At 36.9% G+C, this 15,661-nt stretch overlaps 2 protein-coding genes across 14 annotated transcripts in view; one reads left to right on the top strand and one right to left on the bottom strand.

Annotated features, from left to right (window-relative positions):
* LOC124551171 (YLP motif-containing protein 1-like) overlaps positions 1-11,398 on the bottom strand; it is a 383,298-nt gene extending 371,900 nt beyond the window's left edge. For 9 of the 13 annotated variants that reach the window (XR_006967786.1, XR_006967785.1, XR_006967783.1 and 6 more), the window contains exon 1: positions 11,130-11,214. The gene's annotated coding sequence lies outside the window, so the exon portion shown is untranslated. Of the gene's footprint in view, positions 1-11,073; positions 11,215-11,270 lie in introns of those variants that run through there. The other 4 variants (XM_047126156.1, XM_047126154.1, XM_047126158.1 and 1 more) reach the window with 4 other exon arrangements.
* Positions 11,399-11,614: 216 nt separating this feature from the next.
* Positions 11,615-13,627, top strand: LOC124551150 (replication protein A 14 kDa subunit-like). Its single transcript, XM_047126114.1, has 3 exons — positions 11,615-11,820; positions 11,927-12,113; positions 13,418-13,627. The coding sequence occupies exons 1-3, from the start codon at positions 11,713-11,715 to the stop codon at positions 13,489-13,491; spliced, it is 369 nt and encodes a 122-aa protein (XP_046982070.1). The 5' UTR covers positions 11,615-11,712; the 3' UTR covers positions 13,492-13,627.
* Positions 13,628-15,661: the final 2,034 nt, after the last annotated feature.

The following is a 15,661-nucleotide window of genomic DNA, read 5'->3' as shown; positions in this document are numbered from 1 at the left end:
ATGTCAGGTCTTGAATGGCTACACAGGATAATTGAAATGGCCTGGGAGTCGGGACAGGTTCCATCAGACTGGACAAAAGCAGTAATCACACCAATCTTTAAACATGGAAACAGAAAAGATTGTAACAACTACAGAGGTATCTCTTTAATCAGCGTTGTGGGTAAAATCTTCTCAGGTATTGTTGAAAGGAAAGTGCGAGTATTAGTTGAGGACCAACTGGATGAAAATCAGTGTGGGTTTAGGCCTCTTAGAGGTTGTCAGGACCAGATCTTTAGCTTACGGCAAATAATGGAGAAGTGTTATGAGTGGAACAGGGAATTGTATCTATACTTTACAGATCTAGAAAAGGCATATGACCGGGTTCCTAGGAGGAAGTTATTGTCTGTTCTACGAGATTATGGAATAGGACGCAAACTTTTGCAAGCAATTAAAGGTCTTTACATGGATAGTCAGGCAGCAGTTAGAGTTGACGGTAAATTGAGTTCATGGTTCAGAGTAGTTTCAGGGGTAAGACAAGGCTGCAACCTGTCTCCACTGTTGTTCATATTATTTATGGATCATATGTTGAAAACAATAGACTGGCTGGGTGAGATTATGATATGTGAACACAAAATAAGCAGTCTTGCATATGCGGATGACTTAGTTGTGATGGCAGATTCGATTGAAAGTTTGCAAAGTAATATTTCAGAGCTAGATCAGAAATGTAAGGACTATGGTATGAAGATTAGCATCTCCAAAACGAAAGTAATGTCAGTGGGAAAGAGATATAAACGGATTGAGTGCCAAATAGGAGGAACAAAGTTAGAACAGGTGGATGGTTTCAAGTACTTAGGATGCATATTCTCACAGGATGGCAACATAGTGAAAGAACTGGAAGCGAGGTGTAGCAAAGCTAATGCAGTGAGCGCTCAGCTACGATCTACTCTCTTCTGCAAGAAGGGAGTCAGTACCAAGACTAAGTTATCTGTGCACTGTTCAATCTTTTGGCCAACTTTGATGTATGGGAGCGAAAGCTGGGTGGATTCAGGTTACTTTATCAATAAGGTTGAGGTTACGGATATGAAAGTAGCTAGGATGATTGCAGGTACTAGTAGATGGGAACAATGGCAGGAGGGTGTCCACAATGAGGATATCAAAGAAAAACTGGGAATGAACTCTATAGATGTAGCAGTCAGGGCGAACAGGCTTAGATGGTGGGGTCATGTTACACACATGGGAGAAGCAAGGTTACCCAAGAGACTCATGGGTTCAGCAGTAGAGGGTAGGAGGAGTCGGGGCAGACCAAGGAGAAGGTACCTGGATTCGGTTAAGAATGATTTTGAAGTAATAGGTTTAACATCAGAAGCGGCACCAATGTTAGCACTGAATAGGGGACCATGGAGGAATTTTATAAGGGGGGCTATGCTCCAGACTGAACGCTGAAAGGCACAATCAGTCTTAAATGATGATGATGATGATGATTAAACAACAGGAACTTTCACTTTTGTTCTATGGTAATAAAAATGCCCATTTACGTTTAGGTTTATTGTCAATACAGAAGTACATTATTGCTGGGTGTGGCACTGTTGTAGTCAGTCTGTTCCGAAACCTCTGTTAGAGTGAATCTACATACTTCATCGAGAGTGTAGTGTGTGTTATTTGCTTTGTTCTGTGTATAATTTACAATTAATTTTGAGAGATTAACTTGAGAGCAATAACATGGATGACCAGTGCTCTGTTGTACAGATAGCAAGTGAAGTGTGACACACAACAGTTTATGGTTCAGTTTCAAAAAACTTGAAAAATGTCAATGACTTTGATGAAGTTAGACAAACTTTGTTTAAATTTACAGCAAGTTCTTCTGTAACATCAGTGTGCGAGTATCATGAGAAGAAATATATTCTGAAGTACATCCACATTTTTGGAAGAAAGTGCTGTCATCCACTCATAAAAAGCCTATTACTAAAGGTTTGAGGGAATTAAATTTGAACATCTGTCCTTGTTATGTGAGAGTGAAACAGCTTTCCAAGTGAAACGTAATGTAATTCCTGGAAATTCCCTCTGCCCAAATTGTTACTCAAAAATATTTATTGTGACTCCAGAACCAGAATCACATAACCTTGTTAATTACATTTATATTCCTAATGAGGAAGCTGTTGGAAAAATATAAATAAATAAATAAATAAAAAAATGCAGTTACTGAAAATAAGGTACAAAAAATTTCAGTCAGACAAAATTCGATAAGACTTGGAATCATACTTTAATAATACAGATACCAACATTATTTCTAAAGAAGAAGAAAACCTACCACCAGCATCATCTGACACTGAATATTTGAGCTTAATAGACAAATTAAAAATTAAATGTTCAGTGACATCTAAAGAGAAAAAAGTTAGGATGTTAAGTTTGCTCCCCGACTCATGGTCAAGAGAAAAAATAATTCATGAATTCAACGTTTCTCATCGTTTGGTTAAACTAATCTGAAAATTAGTGAAAGAGCAAGGCATTCTTCCAGTTTTAGGAAAGAAGGAAGTAGTAGGTATAAATGAAGAAACAATTGAAAAGATCCAGCAGTTTTTGAAGATGATGAAAACAGTAGAATGTCCCCAGGTTGCAAAGATAGCAAAATGAGTTGTTATAAATGGAGTTAAAGTAACAAAGCAGAAACGACTAGTGCTGCCAAATTTAACTGAACTTTATGTAACTTTCAAAAATTCTCATCTTGAATGCAAACTTTTGTGATCTCTGCCCTAAGTGGTGTATTTTGGCTGGATCCTCCAGGACACACTCCGTATGTGTTTGTTTATATCATCAAAATGTCAAACTGATTGCGGGTGCAAAACTCAGTGATCTTAACGACAAAGAGTACTAGATTTAATGGTCTGTGACACTAACAGTTATGACTGCATGATGAGTTTGTGTAATAAATGTCCTGGTAAGGAAACCATTATTGAATTGAATCACGAATATGATGAGGAAACGCCAGACAGTATTACCTTCAAACAGTGGTCACAACTGACAGGACAAAAAAGATAACAATGGTTAAATCTCAGGAGGAGTACTTGGAATCTCTGATTGATAACTTACAAAAACTCAAACATCACTACTACGTTTCTAAAGTCCAAAGTTAAGTTTTTGAAGGACAAAAAAGCACAGCTTGATGAAACTGGACGCAGAGTCCTAGCTGATTTTGCAGAAAACTTAACATTTGCGATTCAGGATGCAAAACGAGGGTACCACTGGGTCAATGACCAGGCAATAGTGCTTCCATTTATTGTCTACTTTAAAAATGAGAAAGATAAAGTTTGCAGTTCTTCAATTTGCATTCTAAGCAACTACCTGAAGCACAACACTTTGGCTGTACATGTGTTTCAAAAGTACGTTTTCCCAAGGTTGAGAAGCTGATATACTTTTCAGTCAGTATAAGAACAAAAAGAATTTTTCAAATCTGTGCAAACACAAAGTAGACTTTGGGTTGGAGGCTGAACGGCAATTTGTTGCATCTTGCCATGTTAAAAATGTATGTGATGGAGTAGGAGGTACAAAGTAAGTAAAGCCAACCTACAAATACCAACCACATACCAAATTCTCACAGTACAGGACATGTATGTCTTTTGCAAGGGTAATATTAAAGCCATTACCTATTTTCTGATCAAGAACGAAAAAGTGCTTCTGCATATGAAAACAACACTTCAAACCACATTCGAAAACTGTATAGTAATAAAACGAACAAGGCACTTCCACAAATTCCTTGGCATTGCAGAAAACTTAGTTCGATGCTATGTAACATCAGAAACCGAAATTTATGAGGATCATTGCGTCTGTAAAATTACATCTCTGTCTTTAACGATGAATGACATAGTGGCATGTGTGAATGATGGGCAGTGGTGGCCTGCAGAGGTTGAAAGAATAAGTTTGAAAAACAATGATGTTTTTGTGCATTTTTACCAAGCTGCTGGCCCAGGAACATCATTCAAGAAACTGACTAGTGGTGAAGTTTGGATACCAATGAAAAGTGTGTTTAGGAAAATTTCAGTGCTTGAATTTACCACAGAAGCTGTCTGAAGAAATAAGTGTTCTTAACGTTCACCACCAGGTTTAGGAACAGTCACATCTTGAAGGATGTTAATTGAAAATATTTATTTTAATTATGTCAAAATAATATAAATGTTAAATTCAGTGACGTTTCCACTTTTTGTATATAATTCAGTACCTTACTTCAATAATAATTGATTATATTCCCCCAATATCACACATGACTAGGCAACAGCCATAAGATCAGTTGTAGAGTAATGTGAATTAAATTCTCTCCTGATTTTCAAAAATTCATATCTTTGTTCACAGTCAGATATTTTTACAGTACGTTGCAACCATATAGGTGTACAAACTGTGCAAAAATCATTTTTATATTCAGCAAAATAACTGATGGTGGTCGAAGTAGAGAGGATATAAAATGTAGACTGGCAATGGGAAGGAAAGCGTTTCTGAAAAAGAGAAATTTGATAACATCGAGTATAGATTTAAGAGTCAGGAAGTCATTTCTGAAAGTATTTGTATGGAGTGTAGCCATGTATGGAAGTGAAACATGGACGATAAATAGTTTGGACAGGAATAGAATAGGAGCTTTCGAAATGTGGTGCTACAGATTAATGCTGAAGATTAGATGGGTAGATCACATAAATAATGAGGAGGTATTGAATAGAATTGGGGAGAAGAGAAATTTGTGGCACAACTTGACAAGAAGAAGGGACCGGTTGGTAAGACATGTTCTGAGGCATCAGGGGATCACAAATTTAGTACTGGAGGGCAGTGTGGAGAGTAAAAATCGTAGAGGGAGACCAAGAGATGAATATACTAAGCAGATTCAGAAGGATGTAGGTTGCAGTAAGTACTGGGAGATGAAGAAGCTTGCACAGGATAGAATGGCATGGAGAGCTCCATCAAACCAGTCTCAGGACTGAAGACCACAACAACAACATATTCTGTCCTACCAGAGATAACAAACCCAAATTTCACAAAAAAATGAAAATTTTCAAATTTTAAAAATTCATAAAAAATTAAGGAAACATTTGTAATTCCATTGCATGTGAGCCACTGTACTAGCCGCTCAAGACAGTTTTGAGAAAATATGTTCATAAGTACTTCACATGATTGTCTATCTGTACTCCCTACAATGAATCCATAGGCACCCCAGTCTATACTCGGTAGCTTAAAGTAACATCCTATTAGCAATACATGATCTGGATATTTATGTCCTACTGACCATAAACTTTCAAAGAAAGACTCTAGAACTGTCATAGCAGAATTGGGGAGCCGGTAAAAACAATCAATAATTAAATTTGTTTTACCTAGACCTGTTATAAGCGACCAGATAACTTCACTGTCACGCTCTACTTTGACTTTAACGGAAATAACATTTTTGTCAACTGCAATGAATACTCCCCTCCTGTGGCCTCTAATCTACCATTCCAATGTATGTTCCATGACTCACTAAGTATCTCAGAGCTTTCCACTTTGAGTTTAAGCCAGATCTTGGTTCTGAGAATAATTTAAGTGGGAGATCGTTCCTGGAGAGCAATAAATTTGTGAATTTTGTCATGAACATTTCGATAATTTACCAATAAAACTTCGACAGTCTCAGAAGTGTCTTTACTCTGAACATGGTACGACTTCCATTGCTAGGTATCAACTGGAGAGCGTTCATCAGAGTACCTCGATGTACAGCCTGGTCTACAAAACCCTCACACGCACTCCACAAGTACGCTGCTACCCAAATAGCTGTTCCCTTTGCGTAGTGCACTCAATTCTTTAGCACAATATTGTGACCTTTACTGGTTCCTTTTTAGTTAGCTTTGATATATTTCACACGCCTTTTTTTAAAGTTCATTTCAAGCCATGTATTGTGCCCTGCGTAGCTGAGTGGCAACATGTTTGCCTATTGTGCAGTGGGCCTGGGTTAAATTCCCAGTCAGGTTGCAGATTTTCTCCGCTCATGGACTGGGTGTTGTGTTATCATAATCACCTCATCCTCACTGATGCACTTCCCCAGACAGGGCCTCCCAGTCATCAATGCCACATGATTTTTTTTAATGATAAATATCTTAGGGAACATGCAACAAACTAACAGTACTATCATGTACATATTACATATCAGCACTGTTCTATTTTGTGATTTACGTTACTAATTACACATTGATGTATGACTAGTATTATGGTTATGTACAGATACTGGTATTTTAATATGGTCCCTGCTTTTCTGTTTTCACTTCAATCATTCCCGACTCTGTTAAACCTCTCACTTCCAGCAACCAATCGCTCTCCCCCTCCCCCCCCCCCTTATGTTCAATACTGTCCCTCACTGGCATAGATATCAATCTTCTCTACCCCCCCCCCCCCCCCCCCCCTTTACCAGTCATCAGCCATAGACTACTTCGTTTGGCTATTTTTCATTTAATTTGGTATTTTAAATCTGTAGCAGAATATTTTAAACCTATAATATTAACATTTTGTTGTTTTAATGTCCTACTATTCATGCGGCCATACACCTTATGTATTTGAAAATGCGAGTTTTGTTCTCCTTTATATTCCGCATTACCACAGCAAATTGTTAATGTTCGCTTGATATCATTTGACAATGAATTATACCATTCTTATGGTTAGTGGTCAATGCACTAGCTCTCCGAATGCACAGTGCCACGTACTTTTCTCACGTGATCTATATGTATGTTTCTTAGTGTTTCCTTTATTGTGTTATTAAAGTAGCTCATTACAACTGCATCCCTACATGCAATGATTTATCACTTTCCATTTTGACATTTTACGTAATTTATTGTTGTAATATGTGTGACACAGCGCCAACATGTTTACACTGCTGCAACCTAGTGCCAATTTTGTCTTTCTGCCTAGGCTTTATGGGAATGTGCTTGGTAGTTTGTCGTCACATGTATGTGCACAACATGTAACACACTTGTCTTTGTGTTTCTTTTGCATTTGGGTACACTGTAATAGAGTATGTTTGCTGTTTTGTTTAATGTTGCTCAATTATTACTATTTAAAAAGTTATCATATATTTTTGTATACCAATTTCTCTGTTATATTTTTATTCTAGATTTCTGAACATAGAAATAATTCCAAAATGCACCATGCATACTTTATGATCCTCAAAGTCATTCTTCACCAGTTGTATGACTTATGTGACATAGCCAGTTTCACCACAGATCTAAGCTTATTTACTAGAACAGTTACTAGCTTCCTACCTATGTCACACTTTTTTTTTAAAGATTATCAAGTTTCTATTTTCTGATTCGTAACTTGTTAGGTGTAGTAGCCAACACTTAACATCAGTGGTATAAAGTAAGTGTGAACATGCAAGTTTGGATACACACAGAAGCATCACTACTCACGGTAGTGATGGAAGGGTTGTACTCTTGCAGTCTGTCAACCTGTAAACCTACTAACCCTGTCAGTTATTAGGGAATTGCAATAATGTCCATGTCTTTCATGTGCACATTTCAGAAACAGTTTCAATTTTCACATTTTAAAAATAAATCATAAAAGACTTTGACATGTGTAATATGAAAAAAGTAGTGTACTGAAATTATCACAAGAGCAAACTGCAGCAAAAATACACACAGTATAAATGAATAAAGACTTAGGAACGCACAATTTTTTTTCCTAAACAGTGTTATACATTATGAATATGTTCTAAACTCTTCCTATAAACTGTCAACATTTTCAACAATCTTGTACACTATATGCAAGAATTTAGAGTAAGGTGTAACTTCATGCTGCAGTATAAATTTTTGAATGAGCTTTAACACCAATATCAGGGCTGGATAATACCATAGAAGCAGACACATACTCAACAAAAATCACTTACCAACACAGCTAAACATGTTTACCCAAAGAAATACCTACAATACAAACATATTTACACATTTTATCTTGTTAAGTATTTTCCTCGAGGGGTACTAATGGTAAAATGCAGTTTAAAGCTAAATATGGGGCAATATGATCAAACAAAGAATGTAAATAATCAACATCGCACCTGTAAGAATTATACAGTATATTGTTGAGACTAAGTTTTTCGTATGTCCTATATTTCAGAACAAACAAACAAACAACAAAGCCCTAAAATTCTAACTCTGAAAATGCGTTCTAATAGCAGTAAACAGTTCATTTGTGTTTTCTTGGATGGAGTTCACAGCCAAATGAAACTTTTTAAAAGAGCAATAAAAAAAGAAAAACAGCCGATGCTGCAAATTTTCCTTTTATTTACTGGATGATTGGTTTCGAGTCAGGATCCTTTCCCAAATCATCCAGATACTCAAAATGGTATTTCCCAAAATATGATATCCATGTCAAGATAACAAACATGTGTATAATAAAGAGCAAATGAACAGTTACAAAGCATACCTTGACAAGATTTTTATATGTTGGGAAATATCATTTTGACTATCTGCACGATTTAAAAATGGATCCTAACCCAACACTTAGTCATCAAGTAAATAAAAGTGAAACTTGCAATTTTGGCTGTTTCTCTGTTGTATTCATTAACACGAGTTGCTGTCTTGCAGTTACTCCGGCTTGCTGGGAGTTCGGTGTTTAAAAGGCATTAACACAACCTCCGACTTAAAAATTATTTATTTTTCAAATCCAATATTGTAATTTTGGTCTTCAGCCACTTTCATTTTTACGCAAAAATTACATACTAACGCAATATGAAAATGGCAAACACACCACACATCATCACATGGCTCATTTCCAGTGTGTGTGTGTGTGTGTGTGTGTGTGTGTGTGTGTGTGTGTGTGTGTGTGTGTTTTGGAGGGCGTGGGGGGGGGGGGGGGGGGGGGGGGAAGAAGGGGGTCGTCACATCAAACTGCCCCACATTTTCAGTATCTGATAGCAACCCAAATTTCACATGTAGAATAAACACAGAATAAGTGCAATTGTTTGGTGTTAATTTTTTAAAAAATGACAAAAACTTTACATAAGCAGAGAACATTAACTGAAGCACTTGGTGCCACTTCAGTAAGTCATCTTAACTGTTATCTGTCAGGCTAACCTAGACCATTGGCTACAATACAGATCATTATATCACTACTCCAACAATTTTGTTTTCACATTTGTAGGCTTAGCTGACTCTCGACCAGTCAGTCACCTTTCAGACCTCAGCCTTGGGCTATACAACAGAGCAATCTGTCACCAAATGCTAAATTCCAAAAACTTATACAGATGGAAAGGAATTGTTGTTTTTGTTCAGTTTATTTCGGACTGTGCATTTGTGAAGCCAATGCCACATTGTTATGTTATGAGACAAAGCCAATACCTGGTACTGTCAGGTTCAGTTGACCAAATGGAGATGAGCTATGTAGTAACATAGTGACAGAAAATCTTAAATACCAAAGTGTTTAAACCAGAAATTTATACTGTGTTCCACTACAATGATGCTGAAGGCCGAAACAGCCAAAAATGGAGCCCTTCTAAAATACACTTGCTACTTTCAGTTATGAGCATTCTTTCCTTTCCCTTAAATATAAACAACTGAATACCGATAGTTAATTATGCCTGTGGCAATAATCAATTTACCATAAATAAAAATCTAAACATTAATAACAGCATCTTATATACTGAAATTGGCAAAACAAAAGTAGTTATGCAACACATGGTAGAAAAAGTTTACAGGATATCGATCATGTCATAATCACCACCACCCCAAACACACTTTAAATAACTGATGAGCTGTAAATAATCTGATCATTAAAACAGTGCATAAGCATCCATTAAAACTGCAGCAGCTACTTAGAATCTCCCTCTGACAGTCTATACATCTAAGAAATATATGCTAAGTTTTTAGAGTGTAACTTAAGACAAAGCATAGCAATGTAAAATGATATATCATGGAAATTTTGGTGTATACTCTCAGAACAGAAATGCAGCAGAATATCGCTGTGAATCATGCCAGAATAATCAAAATTACAAACAAACAGCAAAACTGCATAATTACTGTAGTATAACTGACCACATTAGTAAATTTGTTCAATGTCAACAAAAAATTTTAACATAAGATCCATTTAGCTTAAAGAGATAAGTTATACATTTAAGTCATTGCATACTACTGAGTCACTAAATGCTGATGACTTAATAGCTATACAGATTACATTAACTAAAAACACACTGAGCTCTTTTCACAATCGATTTTCAAAAGTGGTCTAAAGCAAAAACTGTTTATGAGAGGTGCCTTCCAAGTAACTAGTCAACTCGTTTGTTAATATAAACACACGACGACAACCGAACACTGCACAGACACTAGTCTTAAACTGGTCTTCAAAATATGTATACAACCATATATTCTATGCTGGTGACCATCACATACGAATATTGCAATTTCAAGTGGATATTTGAGGCTTTCACATACTGCCAAAAGAACACCACAAATTTCCAGCTGTCAGCATAGGTATATTTTGGCCCTCATATTCTTAACACTAACCAACTGTTAATGTAAACCCATTAAACATGATTGAATTGTCAGATCTGGTTTCAGCATACACTAATATCACACTTGAATAATGATAAAAGGCCTGCCCATTAGTTTTAATATCGAAGTTAGACCGTAAATACATGAAACAAAAACTGTACTGTCCTGGAAAGTCACTTATTAGGGGATATCAGATTTCGGGATTGTCTTCAAACAATGCTCAAGCTACCACTAATAAGATTGATAATTCAAAAATTCAACTTCTGAACATCTTACTGCGAAGAACTTTGACTGTGTTCCAGTCACAGAAACTCGTTTTCAAACTACTACACATACACACACACCATCTCCATGGATACGATAGGTTATCGGCTAATAAATTTTTCAAACCCAGCAAAGAAGCGGTGCGATTACTCAGTTTAGTCTTCCGTTGACATATTTACCCCATCAACAGCATTTAATAAGGGTTATATGCCACTAACAATTATTACTTCAATTTTAAACAAACTGAGAAAGAGATTCTACGGCCATTTGTTACCTCCGTTAGCCGCTCGAAAAGCTTATTTACGCCGCTGCCAACAAACCTCAGAACAAACAAACAATTTACAGTACTTACGTTCGATGAACGGAATAGTGGCTGAGACTGACTGAAAGCAATATGTATACACTTACTTATTGATACAAGTAGCTATTTTTTTTGAAACATTAAACACATATTCACGGTCCATGTAACGCTATCCGCCATTTTCCCTTCAATACACACTATCAAAGAATTGGACGTACTTCCGGCAGGAAATATATTTAGATATTTACCTTAACAAATCGCTGTACTGAATTTGATAATTATATTTTTGAAAGACAACCTTTTTAATCTTCCAAGATTTACATACTACAACATACTACAATATTACATACAACAATTTCCTGCATAAATGACTGACGTCAGTGAATCTTTGGTTGCTATCTGCTTGATTCGTAAAAAACTTTACAAACCAATGAAAATAAATTATGCATCAAAAAAAACTGAAGACAAATCATTAAAATCAATATGAAAATGGCCGATGTGAATTATGATTCTCTGATGGGAATTTAATCTGCATACACTCTCAAATGTGAATAAATTTACCCGCTCCGACACGTCTTCATTTATGAAGCTCTTTGACATTTCAAGCGCCAAATGTGTGGCATCATTTGAAAGAAAAAGAACATTTCAGTTTGTATTTTTGTTTGGACTGGAGAATTGTCGGAACGTGAGATGTCGGAAACGCAGTCTATAGAGAACGTGTTTTACAATCGTGTGAGCGGTGAACTGCTCGATAAATATATTGGCAAATCTGTGGTTGTATTAGGAAAAGTTAGGAAGGTACTGATACCGAAGTTGTAAACGATAAGAATGTGCAGCTGAATCTTCTCTTGATTCAGTGTCGAGCAAGTGCTGATATCTTAATATACTTGTGTTTATCATACAGGTACACCCAAATGGCAGTAAATGGGAGCTGGAAACGACTGATGGAAGAGTTGTATCAATAAGTATGGGAATGCCCCTAAGTGAAGAGCTGTCTGGATTTGTAGAAGTTAGAGGAATTTGCCAGAGCCCCGCTGCTGTTTTTTGCAATTCGTATCTAACATTCCCTCCAGATATGACAGAAAACTTTGGTACGTTTTTCAAATCATTTAAAGATGCCATTAACACAAATAATATTTAAAAAATTTATTTGCCAGCAACCTATCGTACCCATGGAGATGGAGTGTGTATGCGCTTGCGAAGTAGTAGTTTGAAAAGTGTGACTGGAACACAGTCGAAATTTATCGCAGTAACATGCTCATTAATTGCGGTTTTGTTTTAGAAGTAGCTTGAGCATTGTTTGAAGGAGACTCCGAAATCTGAAATCAGCTAATAGAAGAGAGACTTTCCAGGACATCACCGTTTTTCTTTAGTCGTCATTTAGGTACGGACTGACAATGCTGCAACGAAAATATTTGATCACTTACACAGTGATATGTCTGACAGACAGTAAAATAAACCCACTAAACACATAGGTATCATAAAACAAGAACATATAATAGTTTAATTTTATCCATTGTTTTTCAGTGTTTCGTCTGCGACTGTTTTACTTTCGTAAAATGAAGAACAAACCGCCTTCAGTCACAACTTGCGTTTATTTACTGCACATATATCCCAATATGTACGGCTAAATTAAAGATGTGTATTGTGTATACCAACTGCGCAACAGAAGCAGACATCATACAGTGTTAAACTGTAAGTTGGTATCATATTATTAACGCTGTTGAACTTATATCTACAATATACCATGTTGTAACACAAAAATGTAATATCAACAGGCAAACAACTAAAAAACCTGATGTAAATCACTAAAAAGTACCTAAAGATGAGCCTCCACAGCTCTAAATGCATAGTGCAGTAAATGAACGCAACTTGTGACTGAAGGGTTTGTTCTTCATTTTACGAATGTAACCTTTTTTTTTTATCCTAAGTGTGATACTCTCCATGGTTGTACATTTAAGTCATAAAATCGTAAAACATATTTTCATTTGGGATGTAATAACTTTGCCATTACACTTTACCTGTAAATGTACAATACACTGAGATGTAAAGACAATTGTTAGGCTCTTGTACGTCACACTCAAACAGATAATCAGTTTGCAACACTTTAAAGTGCTTACATTAATGCACTGGAGATGTCAGATGTTATGTAACTTTTATGTTTTTATTGACAGTATGCACATGTAGTCTACTAAAACATTCATCAGTGGAGTACCAAAACTTGACCATCAATAAACATTTTAGATTCCTCTTAAAACGAACTTTATATTTGCATAATTTTTTTTTTTTTTGTGGCTTCTGGCAAGTTATTGTCATTATTTCAGCTGTCATAAGTAATTTTAATGGTTTTGCTAGCTATTGCTTTCTTTTAAGTACATCATTCGGTTTGTTTCAGAAACTGATTTGTACAATGAAGCTGTAAAGCTAGTTAATACAGTACCAAATCCTTGGTTGGCAGAGAGTGGTTAGTACACAATTACTACAAATGGACTGTACAAAGGATTTCTGTAATTGCACATAAGAAGAATTTGCTTTTTGCAGTTGCTTAAAAAATGTAAATTTTAAATGCATTACACTCTTATAAATAAATAAATGTACATCTGCATATATGTCATGCTTATTCAAACCTGTCTCAAGGTCTAACAGAATGCATTGTGTGCTGTAATGTGACCTTATTTCTTATCTCTGTTTACAATTAGTGAAGAAAACAACTTATGAGCACCTGCACAGTGTGCATCAGACCTATTTATGTTGAAGGTGACATTTTTTTCGTGTAAGCTGTTATTTATTAAGACACCTTGATTTTTGCTTACAACGCTGTTTTTGAGTCTTTGCCCAGATCAAGGTGCAATTTACTCACAGGGACAAACCTGAACCACCAAACTCACTGATAAATTATAGCAATGGAGCTGCTAGAAGCTATCAGAGTGACATCTCACTGAATTGTAATACTCTTTTTTTCGCCATTAATCAAAATTAGCCCTGAGCATAAACAGATAAAGAAATAGCTCAAATGATACACAGATGTGTTGCTTCATATTAGAGAAAAGATGCTCAGACTGTACAGAATATATAAAAATTCTTGAAAACAAGAGCCTGAGCTAAATACACCTCTTATACAACTTAGTTAGAATGTAAAAGAAATACATAAACTGACTCTGGCATGTATATATGAATTAAATAGAAAGAAACATTCCACATGGGAAAAATATATTAAAAACAAAGATTCCATGACTTACCAAACGGGAAAAGCGCTGGTAGATAGACACAATAAAAAAATAAAAAAAACCCACACACACACACACACAAAATTTCAAGCTTTCGCAACAACAGTTGCAGTTTTGGGCAGAGATGTGAGTCGAGGCGGAAGTACAACCGCATGGTGAAAGATTGGGGCTGTACGGAGGACGTTGCAATGTTTTGTAACCAAATTGCTGAAGCGTAGCCTTTGTCTGCTCGGCGGTGTTAGTGCGGGCGTTATCATGCAGCAAGATGATTCCATCAGACAGCATTCCTGGGCATTTTGACTTGCACGCGCGCGAGAGTGTACACCTGTCTTTTTTTCCCCCGTCTTTCTGCTCTCGGGATTGGAATGACTCCTTACCCTCTCCCCTAAAACCCACATCTTTTCGTCTTTCCCTCTCCTTCCCTCTTTCCTGACGAAGCAACCGTGGGTTGCGAAAGCTTCAATTTTGTGTGTTTGTTTGTGTGTCTATCAACATGCCAACACTTTCGGTTCGTAAGTTACATCATCTTTGTTTTTAGATATATTTTTCCCATGTGGAATGTTTCCATCTACATATAAGAAAACATTCCACATACAGGGTGTTTCAAAAATGACCGGTATATTTGAAACGGCAATAAAAACTAAACGAGCAGCGATAGAAATACACCGTTTGTTGCAATATGCTTGGGACAACAGTACATTTTCAGGCAGACAAACTTTCGAAATTACAGTAGTTACAATTTTCAACAACAGATGGCGCTGCAAGTGATGTGAAAGATATAGAAGACAACGCAGTCTGTGGGTGCGCCATTCTGTACGTCGTCTTTCTGCTGTAAGCGTGTGCTGTTCACAACGTGCAAGTGTGCTGTAGACAACATGGTTTATTCCTTAGAACAGAGGATTTTTCTGGTGTTGGAATTCCACCGCCTAGAACACAGTGTTGTTGCAACAAGACGAAGTTTTCAACGGAGGTTTAATGTAACCAAAGGACCGAAAAGCGATAACAATAAAGGATCTGTTTGAAAAATTTCAACGGACTGGGAACGTGACGGATGAACGTGCTGGAAAGGTAGGGCGACCGCGTACGGCAACCACAGAGGGCAACGCGCAGCTAGTGCAGCAGGTGATCCAACAGCGGCCTCGGGTTTCTGTTCGCCGTGTTGCAGCTGCGGTCCAAATGACGCCAACGTCCACGGATCGTCTCATGCGCCAGAGTTTACACCTCTATTCAAACGCGGCAACCCCTCAGCGCCGCTACCATTGCTGCACGAGAGACATTCGCTAACGATATAGTGCACGGGATTGATGACGGCGATATGCATGTGGGCAGCATTTGGTTTACTGACGAAGCTTATTTTTACCTGGACGGCTTCGTCAATAAACAGAACTGGCGCATATGGGGAACCGAAAAGC

The sequence above is a fragment of the Schistocerca americana genome, chromosome 9, assembly GCF_021461395.2.
Source record: "Schistocerca americana isolate TAMUIC-IGC-003095 chromosome 9, iqSchAmer2.1, whole genome shotgun sequence".
NCBI classification, from domain to species: Eukaryota; Metazoa; Arthropoda; class Insecta; order Orthoptera; family Acrididae; genus Schistocerca; species Schistocerca americana.
The sequence above is the reverse complement of the archived record's forward strand: the minus strand, read 5'-3'. Positions and strand labels throughout refer to the sequence as shown.

Bases quoted from the DNA above. Each gene is read 5' to 3' on its own strand.
- LOC124551150 (XM_047126114.1), top strand. From the start codon at position 11,713: ATGTCGGAAACGCAGTCTATAGAGAACGTGTTTTACAATCGTGTGAGC. The intron at 11,821-11,926 runs GTACTGATACCG...TTTATCATACAG, and splicing joins TATTAGGAAAAGTTAGGAAG to GTACACCCAAATGGCAGTAA. The intron at 12,114-13,417 runs GTACGTTTTTCA...GGTTTGTTTCAG, and splicing joins AGATATGACAGAAAACTTTG to AAACTGATTTGTACAATGAA.